This window comes from Megascapheus bottae, chromosome 9 (genome assembly GCF_031878675.1).
Source record: "Megascapheus bottae isolate mThoBot1 chromosome 9, mThoBot2.hap1, whole genome shotgun sequence".
In the NCBI taxonomy this organism is placed as follows: domain Eukaryota; kingdom Metazoa; phylum Chordata; class Mammalia; order Rodentia; family Geomyidae; genus Megascapheus; species Megascapheus bottae.
This window is the reverse complement of record NC_143517.1, coordinates 26,841,823-26,868,674: the sequence shown is the minus strand read 5'-3', so window position 1 is coordinate 26,868,674 and position 26,852 is coordinate 26,841,823. Positions and strand designations below refer to the sequence as shown.

General features: G+C 40.4%; 1 protein-coding gene across 2 annotated transcripts in view; it reads left to right on the top strand.

Annotated features, from left to right (window-relative positions):
* The window catches only part of Znf704 (zinc finger protein 704), a 171,118-nt gene that overhangs the window by 120,695 nt on the left and 23,571 nt on the right, over positions 1 to 26,852 (top strand). For both annotated transcript variants that reach the window (XR_016536664.1, XM_090338989.1), the window contains exons 3-4: positions 19,075 to 19,178; positions 23,871 to 24,103. Coding sequence is in view for 1 of the 2 variants with exons in the window: in XM_090338989.1 (XP_090195115.1) it covers positions 19,075 to 19,178; positions 23,871 to 24,103 (337 nt within the window). In the remaining variant the exon portion in view is untranslated. The remainder of the gene's footprint in view (positions 1 to 19,074; positions 19,179 to 23,870; positions 24,104 to 26,852) is intronic.

Below are 26,852 nucleotides of genomic sequence, written 5' to 3'. Positions count from 1 at the left end.
CTTTGAAGTTAACCTCCCACAATCCAAGATGTCACATGACTTGGATTAGCACTCCCTAGTGTTGGAAACTCTAGGGAGAAACAAAGTAGATAATATCAAGAGAGCCTCTCTGAAGAAGTTGCTTATCATGAGAGGGTCCTCGTGGATTCATCTGTAAATCATATTCTGCAAGTTCTTTTTTTTTTGCCAGTCCCGGGCTTGAGCTCAGGGCCTGAGCACTGTCCTTGGACTTTTCACAAGGCTAGAACTCTACCACTTGTGCCTTAGCACCATGCTAGGCAAGCACTCTACCACTAGGCCAAACTCCTGGCCTCTTCAAGTTCTTTAGGAGGATCTGGTGAAGTTTTTGAAGTATCAGTGCTCCAAACCTAACCTAGAGACTCTGATTTAATTAGTGTGAGGTGGAGCTGGGTGTATATTATTTTTAAAGTTTTTCAGGTGAGTCTTATTTGCAGGAAGGCTTAACGATGTAAAATTAGTCTTACAATAAGTAAGATTCTGGGTAGTAGAGAATTTCTGTCCTTCCATATTTCCTTGGGCCTCATTCTCCTCCATAGCTCCACATCTCTGAAAAAAAAATAGGAAAGCAGAATATAAAGAACCTAAAAACATAGAATTCTAATATGGATAGACAAACCGCACATGAGTTGTGGACAGGTATGTCCCAAAGCACTATAGAATGGAGAGCTCTCCTATTGGATGCCCATATCCTTCCCACAAGAAAAGTAGAATGCTCTCTTTGACTCAGGGATGGTGGTATATGTCAGTAATCCCAGCAGAAAAATCATGAGCCAAGGCCATTCTTGACGACATAGTAAGCTTGAGGCCAACTTGAGCTGCATAGGGGGACCCTACCTCAAAAAGAAACATAGCAGTAGAAGACAAAACAACAAAATGCTCACTTCAAGGAATAGTAAAATTACCCAATTCAAATTGTCTGATTATAAACAAAGGACAGAGCAATTTATCCATATCCTTAGTGGCTTAATAAATTAATAGTGATCGTAGAAACATAGCCTGCATTTCTACCCATGAGGACAGGAAAGCAAATTATCTTTTGTAACATTACCTCATTCCCCGTTCCATCTGATACACATCAGTACCTGAATGTAGAATATGCTTATTTGGCCTGTATCTTAATGAGTAATTTAATTTGATGATTCAGAGTTTTCGATTTGCAGCCAAGGAATGTGATTGGTGTGCATCTAAAATTCTTTTTCTTCTTAGAAATCACTATTGTTTCCATGGAATCAGTTGACTTGATGAATATTAAATCTGACTTCTGTTTGTGTTCAGGGAGGCAAGATGGCAGAAAAGGAAAATTGGTAGTTACAGAGAGGTTTTCTGTTTAATAAAATTGTATGCTGAACTATCACAGTCCTAGCCATAGCCACTTTCTGCTGCCACACCTCCTTATAGGACCTAAAATGAAACCCGTATGTTATCCATAATTACCTTTATACCGTGATTTACCAATTGAGGGTAAACTAATGGTCAGTAAGAGAAATCCAGTTTGGAGCCTTTTTTAAAAAGAAAAGAAAGAAAAACAACTACCAGTATAAATATAAGAAGCTAGAAAGGAAAAGACCAAAGTTCAGAAGGAGCTGTCCAGAGGAAATGCAGTGGCAAATAATCCCAAATAATGATTTGGGTTTGCCTAGAAGTACGAAGAACTTGCCTTGATAGCAGTCAGTGGTCCACTGATCCAGAAGGAATTAAAGACATAAACAATAACAAACACCCAGCACATTTGATACTTGATACTCAAGGTAACTCTCAGTGAGGGGTTGGGGAGGCCCCTGGACAAAAGAACCTGGAAGATAAACCAAAATAATAATAATAATAAATAGCACATTTGTATTTATTCACAACAAATATTTGTTGGGTTCTGCAAGTCAGCTGCTATTTTTAGTTCTAGGAATGTGGCTGCTTTTCATCCATATTGATGAACTTTTATCTCAGAGGTGACAGTTTTTCAGAAAAAAGATTTTCTTTTGGCACATTTCATTTCCATTAGCCTCAGTAGGATTTTCTCTCAAGTCAATATTATTCTCATTTGGCTGTACAAACTTTCTGCAAGGTGGCAGTTGTTATAGAGAGGAAGAACACATATAATCGCTATAGTTGCTGGTAAGACCCCCAGACAGCTGATATTATTTATCCAGGAAAAAGTGTCCTCAGTGTTATTGGGCACTGACTGATACAGCAGGTTAAAACTTTTTTTTTTTTTCCAGTCCTGGGCTTGAGCTCAGGGCCTAAGAACTGCCACAGCACCGCTTCCAGCTTTTCCTATATATGTGGTACCGAGGAGTCAAACCTGAGTCTTCGTACATGCTAGGCAGGCACTCTGCCACTAGGCCAAACTCCTGGCCCCCAAAACTATCATTTTAGGATTTCCATGTATTCTTCTGGACCCCACATCAAGACTGTTAGGTATGGCTTGTGGCCCAGCCAAGCTGCAATACATCTCTCAGTGGTGCTGCAGAGTATGCCCTTCTTCATGTCAGCATCAGATAGAATGGCCCTTTTCAGAGTGTGGAATGAATAGAATGAATCTTAAACAAGGATATTTAGATATAACCAACTCCTAACAGTAGAGACATGCTGCTCTTAAAGAAATTACGGGTTAGGTGGAGTCCTAATGATTACTCAAAAGGCTGAGAACCAAGGGTTGTCATTCAGAGCCAGCCTGATGAAGGAGTTTTGAGACTCTTATCTCCAGTTAATTACCAAAAAGCTAGAAGTGGAGCTGTACTTCAAGTGGTAGAACACCAGATTTGAGCAAAAGAACTAAGGGACAGTGACCAAGTACTTATCCAAGTACTTGCAAAGAAAAGGGGTGGGTGGAAGAAAGGAAGGGAGGAAGCAATGAGTGAGTTACAGATTAAAGGAATTCTCTTAAACTATTTGAAATTATCTTTATTTCTATATTATCTCTCTTCTCCATTCCTACCCCCATGAGACCAGGTATCTTGTCAATTCCTAGCACAGTCACCTGATATAAAGTTTATTAAATATTCCAAGGCTGGTATGAATAACTGAATGATGATTATAAAAACCTGGAAGGGATATTGGACTCCAAACTTAGCTTTCAACTTAGTAAAAGGTCCAACTAAGCCAAAAACATAATACTTAAGAGCTATAAAAACAAAGCCTGTTGTTAGGCTCCAATTGTAAACTGCACAAGAGCATTATAGATATAAAGTTGGCATAATGATAAGGCCTGTGAAAGTGACAGTAATCTGACTAGGAATCAGCAGTATGGAAAGCAATGTCATATCATTACTAGAAGGAAGTCAATTGGTTTTTCACAAGTGTGCAAGCACAATTTAAACTTGTCTCTTTACCACTAGGTGCCAGTGGTTCAGGCATATACTAGCCTCTCAAGAGGCTGAATTCTAATCACAGAGAATGGAGAAGTTTGTGAGACTCTTATTTCCAATTAACCACCAAAAAGACAGAAGTGGAGTTGTGTTTCAAATAGTAGAGCACTAGCCTTCAGCAAAAAACCTAAGGGATAGTACCCAGGTCTTCTCCCAGTGCTAGTGGGGGCTCATATGCACACACACACAAACACACCCACACCTACACACACACCCACACAAATATTTAACAAATGATGCTGGGCTAATTGGATATCTACATGTACAAAATGAGGTTAATCATTTGCCTCGACCATATTTAGAAGTTATCTCAAAATAGCCAAAGAACTAAATGTAAAAGATAAAACTATTGGGGGGGAGGGAAATGGGTACCAAGACATGTGAAAGGGTATCAATGTATGTGAATTAATGCACCTTCTATCTGGCAAATATCATGTAACCCTTTTATTAATTACAATAAAAAAATAAGATATAAAAAAATAAAAAAATAAAAAAAGATAAAACTATTAACCTCAGGAGAAAATGTAGGAATATAATTCATGATTTTGAGTTTGTCAGTGTTTCTTAAGTATCAAAAACGCCAGTGATCTCAAGGAAAAAAAATAGATGTTAGACCTCATCCAAGTGTGAAACCTTAATACTGCGAAGGATTTCCATAGAATGGAAGAAAATATTTGCAAGTCATATGTAATGTAAAGGCCTAATATCTAGACTATATAAAAACTTTCAAACTCAGCAATAAATGAACAACCTGATAATAAAAAGAACATTCCAATTAAATATTCTTCCAAAGATAATAAGCAAGCAGAAAACAAGCACATGTAAATATACTCAGCATCACTAGTCATCAGGACTATGGAAGTAAGACTGATTCTATATCTACTATGATAGCAATACCCAAAAAGATTGACAGTTATAAGGGATGGAGAAGATGTGGAAGAACTGGAACCTTCACCCATCATTGATGGAATTGCTAAGTAGTACAGTTACTATGGGAAACAGTTGTGCATTTGCTCAAAAGAGCCAACATAGAATTACCATATGGCCCAGCAATTGCATTCCTAACTATATACTCAAAGGAACTGAAAACATGCCCACACAAAACCACACACACAAAAAAAGTATTATTCATAATATTAATAAGAAGTAACACAAATGTCACATCAATAGATGGCATATTCATACAATGGAATAATAAATACCATTTGGCAATGGGAGAGATGAAATAATGTACATGCAGTAACATGAATGGACTCTGAAAACAGTATGAGTAAAAGCTGGTCACAAAACATTACACTAACATGAGTTCATTTACATACAATGTTCAGCATAGGAAAATCCAGAAAGAGAGAGTAGGTTAGGGATGAGCAGCAGTGGCTGGGTATTGATTGCTAGTGGGCAGGGCTACTTCGGGGGGTAATGAAAAGGTTCTGGCCAGGTGCAGTGGCTCATGCCAGTAAATCCTAACTACTCAGGAGGCTGAGATCTGAGAATAATGATCCAAAGCCAGCCCAGGCGCTAAAGATTGTGAGACTCTTAAACATCAGAAAACCGGAAGTAGCACGGTTGCTCAATGGGTAGGGCGGTAGTCTTGAGCTGAAGAGCTCAGGGACAGCACCCAGGCCCAGAGTCCAAGCCCCATAACCAAAAATGTTCTGGATGTAGTACTGATTTCAGAACTCTTCCAGTTAATAAAAACCTCCTGAATTGGATGATTTAAACACATTAATATGTGATGTATAAATTTTATTTCAATCACTGTTATTTAAAAAAATCCCACAGAACAAGGTCCTTCTCAATAGAGCACTGGTTCTATCATGCCTTAAATGCTTAATTAATGAAATGAATACATTCTATTCATACAGAATAGAAGCAAGCCAGAGCATAGTTCACCCATGAAAAAGCAAATCAGGTAATAAGATATTTAAAGCTGTTCCAGGAAAAACACTGGGGATATATGAAATGTTTTTAGACTGTTCAGAAAAGAAAAGGACTTACAGAAGCATTCTAGTCCTTCCAATAGGAATGACATTTTTGCATAAGGGGGGAAAAAAAGATGGTGTCTTTGAAAGAGAACTTTCTAAACGTTGAATTATCTGAAATAAGAAAAGGGACCTCGAGCCCAGCACTGGTGGCTTTCGCCTGTGATCCTAGCCACTCAGGAGGCCGAGATCCAAGGATCACGGTTCAAAGCCAGCCCAAGCATGAAAGCCCATGAGACTTATCGCCAATTAACCACCAGAAAACTGGAAGTGGCTCTATGGCTCAAAGTGGTAGAGTGATAACCTTGAGTTGAAGAGCTCAGGGACAGTACCCAGAATTCAAGTCCCATGCCAACAAAGAAAAGAAAAGGGCCTCTGATATGGTAAGAATAAAGGCTTAACATTTATCTGCTGAGGAGTAATGGAAAGTTCCTGTGGCTTCAGGTGACAGGTTGGCCTTACTGACCCCAAGTTAGTTTTTCTGTCAATGGATTCCATTATTTAATACCAGGAAATCTTTCTGGTTTATAGCCAATCACTCAGATCTCATATGCTGAGAACTCTGTGATGCTTGTTTTCCTCTTTCCTGTTCGTCTTGTGCTTTTCCATATTAAAATGCAGCAGTATCTTTTCACATTTAATATACTTCAGATATTTTATCTGTATACTGGAGAAGTTAGAGTCAGTGGCAGATGCAGCAAATTTCCTGTGGCCTCCTCCAGGTCCTTTATAAAACACTTCTAATCGTAGTGTTATAGCCACTCTGTTGTGGACAGGTCTCTCACTGGAGAAGCGCCTGTTCAACCCATATCTTCTTTTCCCATCTCTACAGTGGCTCTGTGTTCATGGTAAGGCTTCATCAGTTCTATGCCAATTCCACTTTTTAAGAATTGTCTATAAGATAGAGCCTTATTGAAGTTATGAAGACTGCAGAGTTCACCTGCAGTGTACATCCTGCCACAATCTGAATTGATTTGAGCACTGTTTGTGGTCTGCCCTGCTAGTGACTATTGCTAAGCATCAACAGGAAAAATCGAATGCTGTGAGCCATTACCTCCACTGTATCCCCTTTGCCTGCATGAATATTTATCTGCACACCAAAAACTATAATAGATGAATCAGGTTATATTTGCTTCTGCTGAAGCCATATATTTCACTTAGTATTCTGTGGCTTTCTCCTTTAAATTCATGAGCAAAAAGTAATAACTCTAACCTCTATGGTTAATTGTTCCTGTCTCCTGGAAACATTTCTGATAAAACAATCATATCTGTGGTCTGCCATATTTGTGAGCCCTTCCAGTACTCTTTTAGTTTCTTTCTCTTTTTCCTTTTTTTTTTTTTTTTTTTTTTGCCAGTCCTGGGCTTGGGCTCAGGGCCTGAGCACTGTCCTTGGACTTTCTCAAGGCTTAGCACTCTACCACTTGAGCCTCAGCACCACTTCCAGCTTTTCTCAATGTGGTACCATGGAATTGAACCTAGATGTTCGTGCATGCTAGATAAGCACTCTACCACTAGGCCAAACTCCGGGCCCCTTCTTTTTCTTTTCTTTTCTTTAATTTGCCAGGCCTGGACCTTGAACTCCGTGCATGGGTGCTGTCCTTGAGCACTTTTGCTCAAGGCTAGTACTCTGTCACTTGAGCCACAGCACCACTTCTGGCTTTTCTGTGGATGTGGTACCGAGGAATCAAATCCAGGGCTTCATGCATGCTAGGCAAACACTTTACCACTAGGCCATATTCCTGCCCCCACCCCCACCCCGCTTCCCCTGCCCCTTTAGTTTCTTTAAAGCAGTCTATTACTTGCTGGAGGTTATGGATTAGTTTCAGGGAATCTATCAATCTGCTGAAACAATAAATTTGTAAGTGTGTATATATGTGTGTGCATATATATCTCCTAATATACATACACAGTTTATATTTGGCCTGCCATCATTCAGGCCTCTATTCTTATGTGTCACAAAACCATTGCTAGCTCTCTGATCCCTGAGATTCTGTAGTTTGTATTCTTGCTTCTTTATTATGAATTCTTGAGTTCACTTGAAATATATGGAAAGGCAATTTTATCTGCCTTCCTAATGATGGAAGAAAGAAAAAAAGGGGAGGGGAAGAAAGGTAACCACTGAGCTAAGGACTAGTAGAGGCCTGTTTGCATTTGCATTTGAAGTGCTTAGAACTTTTTAACAGCACCGAATTGAAAGATACCAGCATGCGCAGTGCCAACTTAGTTTAATCAACATGCAATTACAGTAAGTGCTTCCATAAAGTGCTGCTCTGTTAGTGTGGCAACCTAAATGAGTGAAAAATTGTCAGCAGAGGTGGAAATTATTGTTTATACCTGACAGCTACACAACCATTCTTAGTAATGCTTTTTACATTAAATATTAATTTCATCATCCTAGGCTTATAAGCCATGGGTATTGTTGTCAGAAGAAATGTGAAACAGTAGCTGTCGTGCTTTGCTTTCCCCAGTCTGTGGCCTTCACTTGGCTTCAGCTGAGCCCTATTTGGCATGACCAAGATGTATTCGTACACCTCCTATTACAGGAAACTAGATATGGCCAGGTGAGAGGCCACCATCCACAGTATATCTAGTAGTAACCTCTGCACTGTGTTTCTGACTGTATCAGATCCTACTGCTTTTTTTCATGTGGGAGGCCGTGGGGGGGGGTTGTGTTCCTTGGACACCCAATATGCACAGCTAAATGTGCAGTTGTTCAGCCGTGAGTATTCAGTGAATAGGTTTGATTTCACTGTTTAGATGCTGGTGCTTTAAAGAAATTTAAAGAATGATGCAATTATACTTTCTAGGAACGAGATACCTATATTGAATGTCTACATCAATTGGTCATCAAAACATGCAACAACGTTTTATGTGCCAATGGGGACTTTGTTGAGGCAGTTAATAGGAAATTATCAATAAAAATCAGGTCCAGAAATACAATTATTCACAATTCTCACCTGAGGGGAAAAAATCTCACTGTCTAGGTCATTGATCTATAGTAATTGATTCAAACTGAGGATAAACCTGTATGCTTCCAGCCTGTGAAACAAAGATAAACATTTGAATTAGTATATATATCAGGTTGGACCATATGAAGTTGCCATTTTTGTACACAAAAAAAGATAAGTGAATTTGGGTAATTTCATCTGGTTCTACCTAGTAGCATAAAGCAGTATGGGAACTAGAATTTGTCTAAGAAATGAGTTAAAATTTAATCATTGAAGGCATGTTAAGCATGTTATAAGGAAACTATTTAAAGAAACCCTACAGGGAATCCTTTTGAAGGCAAATATGCCTTTATAAATGGATAATAGGCCTATAATTTATTTTTTGTCAATTTGAATTTTATATACTATGGTCTCATTAAAATGAACTCATCTACATATACCAGAGAAATTCTTTTAATTATAACAAAACTTTATTTTTTATTTCTTTAAAAAATTATTATTATTATTATTATTATTATTAGTTGATCATGGGACTTGAACTCTGGGCCTAGGCACTGTGCCTGAGCTCTTCACTTGAGCCACAGGGCCACTTCCAGTTTTCTGGTGATTAATTGGGGACAAGAGTCTCACAGCCTTTCATGCCTGGGTGATCCTCAGATCTCTGCCTCCTGAGTAGCTAGGATTACAGGTGTGAGCTACCAATGCCTGACTAAAAATGTTATCTTTAAAGTAATTGTACAGAGGAGTTACCATTCACCAGAGCAGTTTATGAATACAATGCATCTTAATCAGTGTCACCCCTTTCAACCTCCCAGCCTACCCTTTTGTTAACTTCTCTTGATTTCAGGTTACATATTGAGCTTTTGGTTGCATTTTTGTTTCATTTAACAAAGAAATTTATGCATACAATGCATCTTGATCTATGTCATCACTTCAATATTTTCACGCTGCCTCTCCCTTCCCTTACATTTCTCAACTCCGTGGTATAAAAAAAAAAAAAAACTTTAAATGGAATATAAAAATTAAGTGTGTGTGTGTGTGTGTGTGTGTGTGTGTGTGTGTGTGTGCGCGCGCATGTGTGTGCGTGCACTGATCTTGGAATTTGAACTCAGGGCTTGGATGCTATCCTTTAGCACTTTTTTGTTCCAGACTGGTGCTCTGTCACTTGAGCTACAGCTCCACTTCCAGCTTTTTGGTGGTTAATTAGAAATAAGTCTCCTGAACTTTTCTATCCCAGCTGATTTCAACTTTCAATACTCAGATCTCAGCCTCCCTCAATAGCAAGAATTATAGCATGAGCCACATGTATTTCAGCATGTAGTGACAACTTAAAATAGTTTATACAAAATGACACTGAGAATGTGCAATTAATATTAGATATGCCTAGAATGAAGATGCATGGGGCCAGGAGTGTGGCCTAGTGGTAGAGTGCTTGCCTAGCATGCATGAAGCCGTAGGTTCCTCTCAGTACCACATACACTGGGGGAAAATAGCCAGAAGTGGTGCTGTGGCTTGAAAAAGCCCAAGGACAATCCCAGGCCCTGAGTTGTTGTTTTTTTTTTTAAGGTACATTGTTTCCATTTTTGAAACAAAAAAAATGAAAACCAAGCAGCTACAAGGAATTGCTTCTGATTACCTCACTTACCAGCTTCTCCCTTCATAGCTCAGGGGTAGGGCAGTGTCAGCCTTGCCCTGGGCCACATGCAAGAACAATTGAAATTTGCATACAGTCACTAGACAGATTGGAAGTAAAAATCAACCCCAATTAAAAGCTAATAATAAAATAATTTAAAAACAAAAACAGTCAGCCTAGACCATGTAAATGCATTATTCCCCTTGGCTAGAACCTACTATTTTACAACTCTCTAACTTGGGACCACTACTGAATGGTAGGTCTTTAACCTCAGAGCACGGTCCCCAGGCCATACCTGGCCAGGCATGGCTGCCAAGCTGCTGTCTGGGAGGGAGCGGAGCCCTGGTTATCGTTCCTGGGGAACCTGTTGGGGCTCAGGTGAGAGGATGTGACTTCTCTTTCTTTGAAAAACAAAAATGGTGATATGACTACCACTATTTAGACCAAGCCCACAAATCAAACTGTTGTCAATATAATAGTTATTATTACTGATAGAAGATACCCCAGAAATAAGAAATACAATCTTTCCAAACGTAGTTTTTGAAAAAATCTTGGGTTTGGGAGGGGAGATTTGAGGATTCAGCTCAGTGAAGGAGCACTTGCCTAGCAAGTACAAGGCCCTGAGTTTGGTCCTCAACTCTAGGGAGAAAAGCTTGGAAGTAAAATATTTCTTATTTGTCTTGCATTGTCAAAGAAGAATATACTGGGTTTGTTTCCTCTCATAAAAATCCCTGTTATCACATAAAATGTGTCTGGTGGCTCTTTACATTAGTGAAGCTCAAGTAGATTTCAGGTCCCAAAGCAATAACGTAATTAACCCTACCAGTACACCAGGAATGACCTGGCTTGAGAGTGAGAGATGTAATTTTGATTACAGTTGTCTTCTTTAAGATATATGTGACATTTTTCAGGCAGACTATTAACATGATACACGGCATTTTAGTCCCACTAACATAGGCCTCTCGGATCCTACATGAAAGCAAAGGCCTCCCTATTGAGACAGTACTGGAAGATGGGCTAGATGACAGCCAAGGGAGACAACAGCCCAGGCAGAGGCAACTAGGCCAGAAGCTTCCTGGAGAGAGAGAAGCAACCTTCCTTTGGTCTTTGCTGAGTGGTGTACATGGGTTTGGTGGATAGAGAGAGACCCGCAATTAATTCCATCCCAGCCAGCTGAGAAGGACAGGCAGGCTGCTACTGACAGAAGATTAGGCTGCGTCACAGTCATTTTCTACCCATACCATCACCTCCTCCATGTATGGAGCACACAGTGGTCTACTAGAGACTGAGGTGCATTTATAGACAAACGCATATACAGGCACACATAGCATCCAGACATGGATGTTCAGCACAGATCCATACAGGACATCAGCCTACACAGATACAGACATGCACATACATACATGCACAGACATAGCCATATGCACAGATATATAGCTATACACATAGATATGCACACAAACCCACATGGACACAATCCAGTGGTGTAGAGAAAGAGACAGACAGACACAGACACTTGCTTATAAAAAGCATTTAAGAATTTGATATGTTCACTCTGGGCCTTTGCATCAGATGGTACAAAGCAGTAGCCCCACATGAGTAGTTAGTTGCATTTGCACAGAGGGCTCTGTGTTCCTAGAGAACTACATGGGTTTAAGACTGACCTTGTGACTCCTGGAAGAACATGTTGGCTGCAGACAAAGGAGCCAGTCCTACAGAGTGAAAAGCTGCCAAGGGATGATCACAGATACTTCCCGGTGCTGTGCTTTGGAGCCTACTCACATCAAGAAGCCCAGCTAATCACACAGAATTGTTTTCAAGGGATTTGAGCCTTATTACTTAATAATGCTCTTGCTGGTGTTCTAGAGTTTACTACTGGGTCTATGAGCCTTTTTAAATATAGAAGAATTATTGCAGACACTGGGAAAAATCAATTTTGCTTAGATAGGCCAACATTTGTTAGAGCTGCCATAAGAATATTCATAGGAGGATTTATTTAATAACTAAATGTCTCAGGAATTGTTTGCCACAAGAGGAACTAATGAATCACCTAGTCCCATAAGACAACTGCAGTTCTTCAGTTATGTTTACCATCCCTCAGTGACTCTCACCAACATTATTTAACACTACTTTCCTACAATGTTTAGAACCTATCCTAAGCAAAGGTTTACTGTAGATTCAGACTAGAGAGAGGTGAGATTGATCTCTGATGTTTATTGGGATGGGTTCAGAAGAGAGCTTAAAGAATCCAACAAATCAATACAGGGAGCAAGGGCCCTGCACAGCATAGTGCAGACAGGTGGAAGGATGCTTCCAGCAGCTGGGCTGAGCTGAGTACCGAGGACAAGTAACAATATGTCAGGAAAGGAGGGGGAAGCTGGTTCCCAGGAGGGGGAAGCTGGTTCCCAGCAGAGGGCAACACATGGGCAAAGATCTGGGGAGGAGAAAGTACAGATTCTTACTTTAAGGGCTGCCATAAGTGAGAAATCATCATTAAGCATACTTGTGGGGAAGGGTGCTGAGCAGTGGGAGACTCAGCAGAGGGGCCTGAGTGTGGACATAAAGGAGTTTGGACCTCACCCAGAAGTCAGGAAGAAATCCTAAGAAGGCATTTCTCCATGTCCAAATTGTTGTTAGTAAGCCATTGCTTTATCACTGCTTTGTTGCTGTTGATGGTGGAGATAGTGTGCTGGGAGTTGAACTCAGAGCCTCATACATGCTAGGCAAGCTCTGAGCCCTGCTCTGTCAGTGGTAAGTAAGCTTCCCCACTGCTTTAAAGCTCCTTCCATTCCCCCCAGGCCTCAGCTCTGCTGACATCCTCATCATCCCACCTTTGTTGAAGGCCTGAGCCCCCGTCACAGTGCTTCAGTCCTCGTCAACCCTGCCTTCTGCCTGGATGACATCAGTGGCTGTGACATATGCAACCCCACCGTTTGTGCTCTGAGGCCCTTCCCCTGTGCTCCTCCACCTTCCATGCCTGCATCTATATCATGGGTTTTGCCATCTCCCGGAGGCTTAGAAATCTGCCTTGATTTCCAAGTGCTATTGCTCTCTTGTATTACCTAAAAAGATTAATGTGTGATGGACTGGACATTTCTTTAAAATAATCTTCACCACAGGGCAGCTTTGGAAGTCCTAGCCAGTATTGTCTTGTGTATTGGAGTGTATGGACTCATAAGTTTTCCATCATGTTTGGAAGCAGCAACAGAACACTACCGCAATAGACAGCTTCTCTAAACTGAAAAGAAATGACCCAAAATCATATTGGAGAACTTAACATAAATGGCCTTTGTTATTAAACTCTTTTAGAAAGAAAGTGAAATTTCTTTTTTTTTATTTGTCGGGGTTATGTATAGAGAGGTTACAGTTACATTTGCCGGGTAGTAGGTGCATTACTTCTTGCACATTGATACCCCTTCTCATGTTTTTGACCCCATTTCCCTCCCCACCCAATCATCTTGTTTTCCCCCTTTCCCTTTCTTATTTCAAATAAACAAATAAACATACTGTTACCTGGTATATTGTATATATGTTTATTTGTTTATCTGAAAGTCAGATACAGTAACAATATGAGATTAACTAAAGGGCAAAAAAAGAAAAGAGAAATAACATAGTGCATTAAGAACAACAATCATACAAGATAAAGCTCTTGCTTCCTTATCCTAGAGTTCTTTCATTTAGTCTCATCCTTATATCCTTATGTACCTAGGTTTTGAGCTATTGTAATCTTCTGCTAGGAGAATCGTAGGTGTGTACTATTTATTATAAATGAGGGAAACCATTGAGCCTATGTTCCTGGCTTACTTCAAGAAAGTGAAATTTCTGGGCTTAATTGCATTTAATAGTTACTGAGTCTAATTTGCTAAACTCTTATTAAGAACTTTCTTAGAAATCCATGATTGGGGCTGGGTATTCTGCCTTTCCAGTAGAAGAAGTTTGTTTATTTATTTATTGTTGTTTGTAGACATCTTTTCATTGCATTTTATTGTTGGGGTGATGTATACAGTTATGAAGAGGTTTTATTTTCAGAAATATTTTCCCTATTTTAACATGATCACAAGTTTTCAGGGTAACTAAACTGATTGAAGATGTAGCTCAGTTGGAGAGTGCTTGCCTTAACTGGGCAAGGTCCTAGGTTTGTTACCAACCAGCTTCTCCCCTTCAAAAAAGTCTAGAAACTTTCAGTGGTTTCTAAGGTAACTGGATTAGGGCTAGTTTAAGGAAAGTATATTCTCTTTTGTTCCCTGTTGTTACTACAGGTCTTGAATTGCAGATAAAAAATCTTTTATAGCGGTCTAGGGGGTAAAGCACCCCCTTAGCCAGTGAGGCTAGTGAGGGGGTGCCGTGTGTGTGCTCATTCTGCAAGTGCAGGACACTGACACTGGAAGTGGCTTAAAAGAAGAAAAAGCACCAACAATGACTGACCTTGTAAGCACAGCCACAGCTGGACACCTAGCCACATCAGCCACCTACCCATGCATGAGCCCTGAGCCCCAAGCCTCGTCCACCAATGCTGTCTCCACTTGCTGATTGCCTCCTCATGTCTCAGATGATGTCATTCACCAGCGTGCTGCCACAGTAGGCAGGCAAGCCGTCCTCAGACAATAGATTGTCAAACTCAAGAAACTCATTTTCCACACAGTGGCCAGAGCTGAGCTTTTGGAACCCCATATCTCAGGGTACACGGACCTTGTCCAACCTTTCCCCACCCCAGCCCACTGGGAATACTTCAGTGCTTCCCAGAGCCTTGAAGACAAAGCTGAAAGCCCTTACAGAAGGTGCAAGTTCCCATGGGCTCTCCCTTCCCAGGGGTTCTGCATGCTCCACTCTGTCCTCTGTTCCTTTCTCTTGCCTCGTCATCTCTCTTCCACTTACTAAAAGCTAACCCCTCCCCAGAGGTAGGTGGCACCCAGGCTTGCTTTCAGCCTTCACCCCATCCCCCCAGCTTACCTAGGTAGGTCTTTATTTCATCTCATGTGTGTGTGTGTGTGTGTGTGTGTGTGTGTGTGTGTGCGTGTGCGTGCGTGTGCGTGTGTGTGCGTGTGTGTACACGCGTGCATGTGCATTGAAGAGAGAAAAGGTGATATTAAGGTCTGATCCTCTACTAGCCTGGAGCTCAGGATGTCCGGGACTTTTTTATTTTTTATTTTTGAGGACACTGTAATTCTTTAATCTGCTGCAGTCTTCAGTAAATGGAATGTGCTAGAACAGTGAATATGGAAAGCATAAGCTTTTAAGCATAACATCCATACAGGCATGCCGAACTTAGTCTATTTGTGATGGTATGGCCAAAACTCATAAGATTCTGAGCTGTCTCGTAGACACAGTGGTGACTTGAAACTATCATGGTGGCTCAGCAGCTGCTCCACATGCAGATGACCACCTGTTTCAGAAACACATATAATAGTGGTCTTGTCCTCTGTGAAAAGCCACACACATACACACACAGAGAGAAAAGCAGGAAGTGCTGAATATGAAAACTGAGCAGGAATGGAATGGAATGTAGTCCCCTTTCATGAATTTGAAGGTCAAAGAAGCTCATTGAAGGTCATAGGTTACTAGTATTTAGACTGTGGGCAAAGGCTGATGCTGGTGTTCATGCTTCATTTACTTTTCTAAAAGCCTAATTTGTTTTGCTACTTATCTGAGTGATTACAAACCATCTAAAGAGGTTCACAGAGGTTAAAGAACTTGCCTAAGATCACATAGGTAGTAGTAATGCAGAATGGATTCAAAGTCACATAAATGCAACTGAGCTGTTTTCTTTTCCAGTACATTCACTGCCTCTTCTACACAGATCCAAAGCAGAAATCAGGAAAGATCTGTCTCAGGCTGAATAGAATATGATGTCCATTTTGGTCTCATGATTTGAGTTTGAGTGTTAACTTCACTCAGTTATGTAGCCTACCTTTAATTTCCTCCTTTCCTACTGTATTTCCCATAACTTTTTAAAATATAGGTTGATATTCTCTGTCTCAGATTCAAGTATGTTCAGTGATGTGTGTGTGTGTGTGTGTGTGTGTGTGTGTGTGTTGTGTAATACTGGAAATTGAACTCTAGTCTTCCCATTTGCTAGGCTAGCACTCTACCACTTGAGCCACACATCTGGTGCACTTTTTTTACTGGCTATTTTCAGAGATGGTATCTAGCTAACTTCTCTCCCCAGGATAACCTCAAATTGTGGATTCTAGATCTCAAACCCCTAAGTAGGTAAGATGTGTGAGCCATCTACACCTAGTTTCAGTAGCTTTTCTTTGCTTACAAGAATACAAGAGATTATTCAACCTGACACGCACAGCTCTATGACAAACTGGCACAGGCTCTGCCAGTCTTTCATCTCCCATCCCACCACCTTCCTCTTGCTATGCAGTCTCTGAGCAAGCCAAGCACTTCCCTGCTTCCCTTCCCTGCTTCTTGATTGTCTCTTCATGAAATCATGCTTATTATCTGTGGAAGCAGGATCAACTTCAGGTACAAATAGCATACAGTGACAAGTATTACTATTATTTTTAAGAGTTCTAAATATTAAGTTCCATAATACTCAAGTGAGTCTGGAGAAAAGATTAATTTAAAAAGTCTGAAACTTTAGTGAACATATGATTAGTTAGGTTTTCAGTAGCAGATTCCAGTTCAAGTTCAAATTAAGAGATTTTAGTATCACCCCCACTCCCTGCATCTTTTTCCCTCAATAATTCTAAATCTACCAGACGGCTTGTGCAGACGTTTCCTCAAACTATAACAGATTCTACTTTGTATACCAAGTCTTCATGAGTAATTATAAGGATTGGAATTTTACAGCACCAACTAACCAGTAATTAGATAGTACTGTACACAAAGAAATTAAAGATACAAACAAAAACACAGCCAAGCACTAGGCCATATCATCTGGTAACATAGCATGTTTAAAATAGTCCTTAAGAGATATAGTAACTGTATTCCTTTGATTTTTTTCATTGTTAGTGACCTCCAATGCCAGAAAGAAACTTAAACTCAAAGTACAAACACATTCTGGTTATGCTCATGATTATTCCTCTTTGTATTTCTCCTCAGAAATCTGCTTTATGAGGCTAAATTGTTATTTTGAAATGTAGTGTTATATTTTAGGAGTTTAAATCAACATATATTATACAGTGTACATTTGCTGTTGATCTTCCTATTTGAAAACCACCATAGACCAGCTTTAGAATTAAATAGTAGATTTCTTTTTAAAAAAAAAGAAGTTCACCTTATGGGGAGAAGGAGAGAAAACAAACTATGGAAAAGGAAAAGGAGATGACTGTATAGCAAGTCCCTTTACGAATAAGGGAGAAAATGAAGATACCTTCTCCCTGTAATCCTGTCATTCCCCTGTACCAGGTGCAAGATTATTTTATCCTAGTTATTGATCTGTTAACAGGAGAAAAACAATAGGTGGAAAGAAAAAGTCTTCAGCTCCTATAATTCAGTCTCAGAAGTACCTGCCTTAAGGTGGACCACCACGACCCTCCCTGGAGGTGGTGTGAGGGTCTCAATTTAATTTGAGGCCTTCAATTTTTTTCCTTTCCTCTCTGACCCTGACTACATGGGAAAACTGAGTGAACAAAACAGTTGTAATTCCACGAAACTGCTTGTCACCCTTTCTCAGGTTGTATGCTGCTTCAAGGTCTTATTGCTGTAGGAAACTGGAATCATCTTTCGTCCTAAGTGTAGGGACTTCAAAACTGTGACTACTCTAATACCTTTAACCATATGCCAAACTAATGATCAGTCATTTTTCCCCTGTCTGTGTAACATTGTCTTGAGAACTTCCACTGGGGAAATCTCATTATGCATACTCAAGCTTACTTTATAGAAATGTTTTTAATTGCCAGACACTGAAACAATTAATTTGTCTTCTGACTGAATACTTAGCTGACAAAGAGCATAAGTTACTTTGAAAACAATAAAAAAGGAAAGACTTCACTTCGATGAATAATTTAATATCATGGTGGACATCAAAAGACTAAACTGATCATTTTTATGACTTTATATGATACAGTTAATAGAGCTACCCCCTAAATGGGAAAATCATTTTATTTAAGAATTTCTTTTGCCCAATATGTTGTGAAGTAATGCTATGGAGTTTCCAACTCAGAGTTCATTGCTTGAACAGATTATATAACACACCTGCAAACAAAAGTCACATTGGTCGAAGTGACCATTCATTTGTGGATATGGCTTATTAATCCTGTGTGCTTCTTCAAGTGTTCCCTAATTGGAAAATATTCCTCTCTCAGAAGGTGGCACAATTTATTTGATGTCAGCATACACATAAATTTTTACCTCTTCATTTTAATTTCTTGATTGAAATAAACAAGCTGAATCCAGTCATCATGGTCTTTATCTTAGCAGCCTTTGCTTAAACTAACTGCCAACTTTTCCATCTCAGTGAACACCAGTGGCTCTTCACTTTAACAACATAACTATTTCTCTAACCTGTTCTTCCACAAGTAGTATATGGGAGAGAGGAAACAAAAGTAGCAGTATAGTTTAAACTCCACTATTTGTCTCTCATCTCAGTAAAGGGCTTTAGCCAATCCTCAGTCATCCTGAATCTCTCCTTTCTTATCTCCCCACATTTAACATCCAGTCCCTCCAGTTCACCTGCCATTGCTCCAGCCCTGATCCAAGCTACCCCTTTCTCTCCTTTGCATTCCTATCAATCATGCTCTATCTGGAACCTTGCTTTTCTATTCACTTTTCCCTAAACTCCATCTTTCATATAATAGTTCATGTGTTATTTTGTGAATGTCAATCGTATTATATCACTAGCCCTGCTCTGAAAGTGTTCCGTGACTTACCATTCCACTGAAACCTGATGGTCACAGAACATATCTGTTATCCACCAAGTACCTCCTGTGCCTAAAGCAGCATCTTGTCCATTTGCATACTCAGCAAACAGTGGATGAAGGAATCCTTTCTTCCTGATAGGTATATCTCTTATTGAATCTTTTTACCTCTTGGACTTCAGCTTCCTCACCTGTAACCTAAGTCAGGGTTGTCATGGGAATAAGTTAATGAAGTGAATATGTACTGGCATATAGTACCTGAATGGCCACAGTGGCTACAGAATGAGCACGGCTGACCATGCCCCACTTCCTGTTTTACAGAAAATCTTCAGAAGAACTAGACATGGACAAAGTGACGGCAGCCATGGTACTCACCAGCTTGTCGACCAGCCCTTTGGTTCGAAGCCCTCCTATGCGGCCAAATGGTAAGCCTAGCGTGTGGGTGGGTGTAGGGAAGAATCCATTAACACCAAGAATAAGGCCTCTCTCTGATGACTCTCATTCCTGTCAAATGAAAACAGAGGGGGAAATGTGGAGAAATGGAGACTTTAGAGCTGTCAGCCTCTCCTACACTTTCTAGAAACCCCAAGGCAGTGAGTGAGTCTACCATTTACTTAGCTTCCACTACTGAGCTCTTGTCAGTTGTTTTCTGTCTTCCCAGGACACATCTTTATAGTACTTACATTCTTCCCTCCCCCGCCCCCCCGCAGGTCAATAGAGATTGGCTATCTGGTTGATGGAGAAGATAGTTGGATCAAAGAATTCACTGAAGATTAAATATTTATAAAAGCATTATCTCAGACTTTTGAATCAAATAGAATTATTTATTCTGTTCATTACTTTAATGTATACTTGTCAGGTACTATCTAGATGCTTTGAATACATCATTGCAAAACAATACCTGTAATCCCAGATAGTACACATCTCTGGGGGGGAGAAGACCATGAGTTATAATGATAATAATGATTCCTATTTATTGAGCTTACTGTATGCCAAGGATATTTACTTCAAGGATATTTAGTTCATGTTGAGAGCATTCTCCCAACAACTCTATTATGACAGTTTCATTCTGAAGCACAGCATGGAATAATTGGCTTGTTAAAATGGCGGAACTGCAATTCTAGTCTATACCTTTCTGTATCCAGATCTGCTCTCGTAATCAAGATATAGTATTAATTCATGTCATTCTGTATAAAAATCAAGAGGGCAGACAGAGGGAGATGAAGTAGATGTGTGAATCAGGAGCTTTACATGCATTCCCAGCTAGGAGTTGAGACTTTATTCTGAGAGAGCTATTAAGGTAATCCAGTTACTGGAAAATTAGGACTAAAATTACCAGAGTACAAATATATATATATATATATATATATATATATATGGATGGCCTGGACCTTCATAATCAAGAATAGGGAATAATTTAGAAAGATAAGGTAGAATCAACAAGGTTTGTTAATGGAGAGGAAGAATGAGGAAAGTTGTCTTCCAGAGTGTTAGATTCTTCAGCAAGGGACAAAGGTAGAAAAACAGATTTCTGGGGAATGGTTAGGGTAAGAGGTAGGGCTGCTGGAAAAGTGAAACCAGCTTCATAGACAGTGCCTAGGATCATTCAAGGGGTACTGATGGAAATTTGAACAAAATCTGGAAGAGCAATCTGCACTGATAGTACAGAATCAGAAGGCGCCATGTTAGGCTGTGTACATGAGAAGTATGTGGAAACAAACTACAAAGGGAAACTTTTCTTGCATTGTGCAAGGGATTGATAGAGGAAAAGCAGATGAGAGGAATCCAAGGGGCAACCAAGGAAAGGCAAAACCAGGAGAGTGGTTTTATGGAAACCAAGTGAAAGGTGAATTTCAGGAAGAGATGTCTAGTGCTTCGGAGGGCAGAATATTCAGAGGATTGAATTTTGCATGTAGATGGTCAGTGACAGATTTGGCAAGAGTATTCACAGAGAACTCCCTGTGGGAGGAAACTGATTACACCTCAGTGACATGTAATGTACTGAGCTCACTGAATGGGACTTACCAGAAATGATGCCTCTGTGGGGAACCAGCAAAGTCAGTGAAATTGAGCTGTGGTTCCTACAGTTAATTTGTAAACATGAGTTATTAAAGCCAATTTGTGGCTATAAGTCCTCATCAAATCCTCCTGCAAGCTCATTTTAGTAGAAAATATGATCGAGATTCTGAGAATTCCTATCAATATCATGAATTACAAAAGGTTACCAACTTCCTTCACTGCAGCAGGAATGATTCTCCCTCTTCACACAGAACTGGAGGTCATGTAACCTTGATTTAAGGTTGACCATTCTTGTTCAGAATCCTGACTTCCTGGCAAATACCCATCCTAAGTCTCCACTTTGTAGTACTGCTAAAGAAAGATCATAGTCAAAGCAACTTTAGAGGGAGAAAAAAGATGTATCTTAAATTGATCATTATTTTCACCAGTAGATTCTTTTTATTTTTATTTATTTGTTTTGCAAGTCCTGGGACTTGAACTCAGGGCCTGGGCACTGTCCTTGGACACTCAGGGCCTGAACACTGTCTTTGAGCTTTCCTCAAGACTAGCACTCTACCACTTGAGCCACAGCACCACTTCCAGCTTTTTCTGTGTATGTAGTACCGAGGAATTGAACCCAGGTCTTTGTGCATGCTAGGCAACCACTCTACCACTAGGCCAAACTCCTGCCCCCCCCCTTTTTTAATGAAGAACATTTCTAATCTTCCTTTGTATTTTAAAGATTAGAATTGAATAAACCATTTTGATCCTTCAGTGTGAACTTTGGTTAGCACAACAGTAATTTGGTGTTCATGTATGGATTAACAAATAACTGCTCAACTAATAACCCCAAATTGTGTGGTACCACTCGTTTAGTCTGCTACAAAAATCAAATTTAAAATAGCAGAAACAATTTATGGTAATGAAAACATTGGATTTATTTTTTAGGAATCCACATTGTTCTCCATAATTACTATCAGTGATGATTTTTTCCCTCCCCCAAACTGTTGTGATCTGTTTCTGAGCCCTACAAGAATCATAACATCAGGAGGTGGGGACAAAGAGACCTAGCAACTTCTATAAGATGGGAGGTTACAGCCCCCCTAAGAAATAGTGTGAAATCAGTCCGGACACATTTCTCAAACCCTCATCTCTATATCACTTTATCTTTCTGATTCGTGTGTGAAAGGAAATACTATTCGTAAGCCAATAAGCAAATTATTTGGGAGCTTTGTCCTGAAGCAGGGTAACCAACCACACAGTGTAATAAGTTTCCAAAATGTATGCAGTTGCTCATCTATACCATGATTACACGTCCAGCACCTTAGCTTTTATTTTGTACTAGTGTGTGTTGAGATGTGTTTATAAGCCACCTGAGCCTGCTAAATGAGGTTCTTTACCCCTGGATACTGAATGCCTATTAGCCAGGCCAACAGTGTGAGCCTGTGAGAATGACCATTTGATTCTGACAGAACTTGCCTTAGAAGATGGGTAACTTCTATTGCAGCTGAAAAGGTCATGCCTTTAAACTTTTTGATTGACGTAACTGAGGAGCATACTGGAAAAGTATAATTAGGTCAGGGTAGTTAAGAAATGTCTCCACAAATGCTATTCTACCACTCACGTTTGCTTCATTACTAATTACACAGACATCAAGAGTATTTTTTTAATGAGGCATTTTGGGATTTTTCTCCCTCCTTATAGTTTTAATATATTCACAATGCACATAAATACAGAGGAGAAATTATCCAGAAAGTAGACTTTATACAAATGCTAATTAAGATGGGGTATATTGAAAGGGAAAATAAATCTTCAGTGATTAAAAGACCTTCTTCCCCAAGCCATCAAATTGAGGGGAAAAAAAGTGTGTCTACATTAACAAGCATTTCCCATAGTGTTTACTATAAGTGGAAAGGTTAAGTTGAACACCAATGAATTTTTATCTGATTCTAGCTTTGCCAAAGAAAATAGAAGATTCTGTTGTCTATAAAACACAGAGTCCCCACATGCACTGGGGATGGAGGGCCAGGGGCAGAGTAGGGCTTAGAGAAGGACTTACACCCCAGGCCCTTAGTATGACTATGACTGTAGTCCTCTTCTGGAAAATGAGACAGTATAACTCTGCCACACAGATGTAACATTGCCTGAGATGGTGCAAATTGGCTTTGTGAAATGTAGCCACATTTACAGAACACAAGGCACTATAATTTGTTATAATAAGCAACTTATGAAATGGCTTTAGTTATTAAATTATTGTTTCACTTAGGAGTCTCTAACTTCCTATGAATGTATTCTAAGAATCATAATCCTGTGAAGAATACTTTTTTAAAGTAAAATTGAAATTAGAATTTGGGGGGAGGGTGCTCTGTGACTGAATAATCTAGTGCCTACAGTACGTATCATCTCTCTCAGTACTGCAGTCAGTAAACCCATGCTTCATGAAGCCTGTGTGCCCAGTCTTGCTTTGAGCCCAGTGTGGGTGATGATTCTCCCATTTCTTTAGGTAACAGTAGCAGTCTACATTCCCCTTTCATAGTCTTTGAACTCTAAATAAGTTATCCTGATTTAAACCACATTATCAGGGCCGGGAGTTTGGCCTAGTGATAGAGTGCTTGCCTAGCATGCACAAAGACCCGGGTTCGATTCCTTGGTACCACATACTTAGAAAAGGCCAGAAGTGGTGCTGAGGCTCAAGTGGTAGAGCTCTATCCTTGAGAGAAAAAAATCCAAGGACAGTGCTCAGGCCCTGAGCTTACGCCCAGGACTGGCAAAAAAAAAAAAAAAAACCACATTATCAAAACATCTTTTTCTATTTTTCTTGTTTACATATAGTCTCCACTGTCACCCCAAGGAAAAGGTGCAATACAATAGAGCACACACCCAGAGAGCTCTTAGAAAAACCTGTCTGGTGGTTATAGAGTTGCTAAATGTTTATCGTCTGTAGTGTGATGTGAGAAGTGAGGGTGTACCAATAAGCCCAGCTGATGCACGGGGCTAAGTGAGATGAGGGGGTGGGGGGGAGGAGACTCGCAGGCTCACAGGACCCCCACACTAATCTGTGTGGGTATCCAGGCTATACACGTATGCGTGCGCTGATCTGTGTGTGTGCACATGTGCAGAGGGCCTCAGTGGATCCTGGAAGGAGGGTGGCTGCGTGCCTTCCAGCAGCAGCAGCAGCGGCTACTGGAGCTGGAGCGCCCCCAGCGACCAGTCCAACCCGTCCACACCATCGCCACCACTGTCTGCCGACAGCTTCAAACCCTTCCGCAGCCCCATGCAGCCAGACGATGGCATCGACGAGGTGGAGGCCAGTAACCTGCTCTTCGATGAGCCCATTCCCAGGAAAAGGAAGGTGGGTGTGACTGACACACGCTCGGCTCTGTGCGAGCAGTCTTGCTTTGTGTTCAGTGTATGTACTGATCCTCCGGTTTCTTTGGGTGAACAAAAGCAGTCTACACCCCCCTTTAATAGTCTAAAAGGTTTCAAGGTAAGTTGTCCTGATTAAAACCACATCATCAAAAACTAAAACTAAACACGGATGGTCTGTGCACCATCCACGATACTACACTGCACCCTCTGGTGATAAATTGTCAAGTGGAGTCTTACCACTATTTATGTGGATGTTTAAAAATTGGGCATTGGCCCCAGGCTATGTGTTAGGTGATTAACTCACTCTTTGTGGGCCTTTTTTTTCTTACGTAAAATACAGTCCTTATCTTTCTTTTCTGCTTCATCTCATGGTTGTTGGAAAGACTAATTTGGCATCTTATTTCTATGTCACACGTGTATACCTATGAAATACATATGCATAGACATGTATACGTGTGTACAGGTGGAAGATTATATATTTATGATCTAATTAATGCACTTAGTAAACTAATTTTGACACCAAGTACTTTTTGGTACAGCTGTGTTTAGTCCTCCTAACAGTCCCGTATGGGATTAAGGACTAGGGATGACATGCGTTTAGCTAACCATCACTATCAGGGCCCTCGATTTTTCATAAATGTTTAATTTATTATCCTCACAGTTCACTATAATACATTTCTCTTTCACAGAATATAGCGATACTACCTCTGCATCAAAAAAAAATGGTCTTTGGGGGCCGGGAGTTTGGCCTAGTGGTAGAGTGCTTGCCTAGCATGCATGAAGACCCGAGTTCGATTCCTTGGTACCACATACATAGAAAAAAGCTGGAAGTGGTGCTGAGGCTCAAGTGGTAGAGCTCTAGCCTTGAGAAAGTCCAAGGACAGTGCTCAGGCCCTGAGCTCAAGCCCAGGACTGGCAAAAAAAAAAAAATGGTCTTTGTTTTTAAAATCACGTTACTAATCAGTGTTATCTCATGCTTGTAATCCCAGCCGCTCAAAAGGAGATATCAAAAGGCCAGATCAGGTTGAAGCCAGTCCAGGTACAAAGTGTGTAAGACTCCAACTCAACCCATAAAAACTGAGAAAGCCTTCTGTGGCCCTGTGACTCCTGTCTGCCTCATCTCTTCTCATACACTCATCACCCTCTCTTCTGGCACTTACGTGATGAAGTTAAAAGTGTGAGGAATACTGCACATGTAACCTCCATCTTCTCCTTGAATCACTATTCATCTCCATCTTTGTGTGTTTACTTATAAGTATACCTAATTCTTTTAAATACCTATTTACTCAACCCCAAGTCTTAGCTAGATCATTATTCTCATTTTGCAAAGGAGGCTCATTGAGATTGCATGGCTTGTGTAATTTAGAAATGTGGCAGACACAAGGTCAGCTTAACTGAAAGCATAAAGGGGAAAAGCTTGAGGCAAATTAATTCAGAGAATCCACATTACCCACAGCTAAGAATAACACGGAAGGAAAATAGACATGTATTATATGGGAGGTAAGAAGTGGGGTGAGGAAGATTCAGGAAGAAATTGATGGCAGGAAGAGGAACTTGAGCTGCCTGCTAAACTCCTTAAAAATGGAACATCTGTCCCTCTTAGGAGCCCTGCAGAGAAGGTAGGTGAGAATGTAAAAAGGGAGGTACAGGGCTGCTCTCCTGGTTGGATAATCAACCAGCCAACTTCTTCAGGGCTAGTCTGACAGACTTTTCCTTTGGGATTTCAGATGCTCAGAGAAAAGCCATCCTGGGAGCCAGAGTCCTAAAACTTTGGGAAGGTGCAGTTCTAGTCATGACCACAAGGTGATGCAATGACCTTAAATATGGCCTCTCTGGCCATCTACAGAGAAAACAAGTTCCTGGAAGGCCAAGAGTTAACCACCAATTCCATGAGATGCCCCCAGAGAGCCAGATGTATTGGGTTTTGTGCATCTTTTCCATGCCACATTCCCCGAGTCTGCATTCTGAAATTGGCACAGCAGTTTCAAAATCTCAGTCTCAGTCTCCTCACCTGTAAAATGTGAATAACAGAGGCCGCCACATTGATGAGGCTGCTATGAGAATTGTTACGAGAAGACCTGAAGAGTAATCCATGTTAACTGCTAATGCTTTGCTTGCCTTTTTTACCTATTTGACAACTAACTTGACACCTAAGAATAAAAGAAGAAGACCACTCTTGCTTCCCTCTTCCATTCTGATCCCACATGGTTTGAATTAATACCATTGTGGCTTTGAACAATGGGCTTCTCAGACACCCTGTTTCCCCTTTGAGAGTATTACATCCTTACAAAGAGTGTGATCCCAGAGCAGAGCCACTGTTGTGGGGCTCGAAAGGACAGGGCGCATGAGAAGCACTGCTAGGGTCAACTGCTTGGGTTTCATTATGAAGATAGCCTGCCAACTAGAGCAGCGTGCTGACTCTCCCTCCCACACCCACCCCAGAAAAGGACCAGTGTAAAGATCAAAGAGATCTGGGCAATTTAGTTAACGGGAACTCTGAACAACCAGCCATACCATTTGCAGAATTTGGGCACTAGAGTTTGAAGGACTTCCGATATTATCCAGTACCGTGTTGCTCTTTCCACATTTGAGGATCACTCAGTCTCATCTGGAAATAAACAGAGGTCCCCGAAGATGAAACACACTTCTAGAATCTACCAATTGAGAAGAAACATGATAATTAGGGATTTCAATTCATTTAGGAATCTCTTTGTTGTGGCTGAAGTCATTTT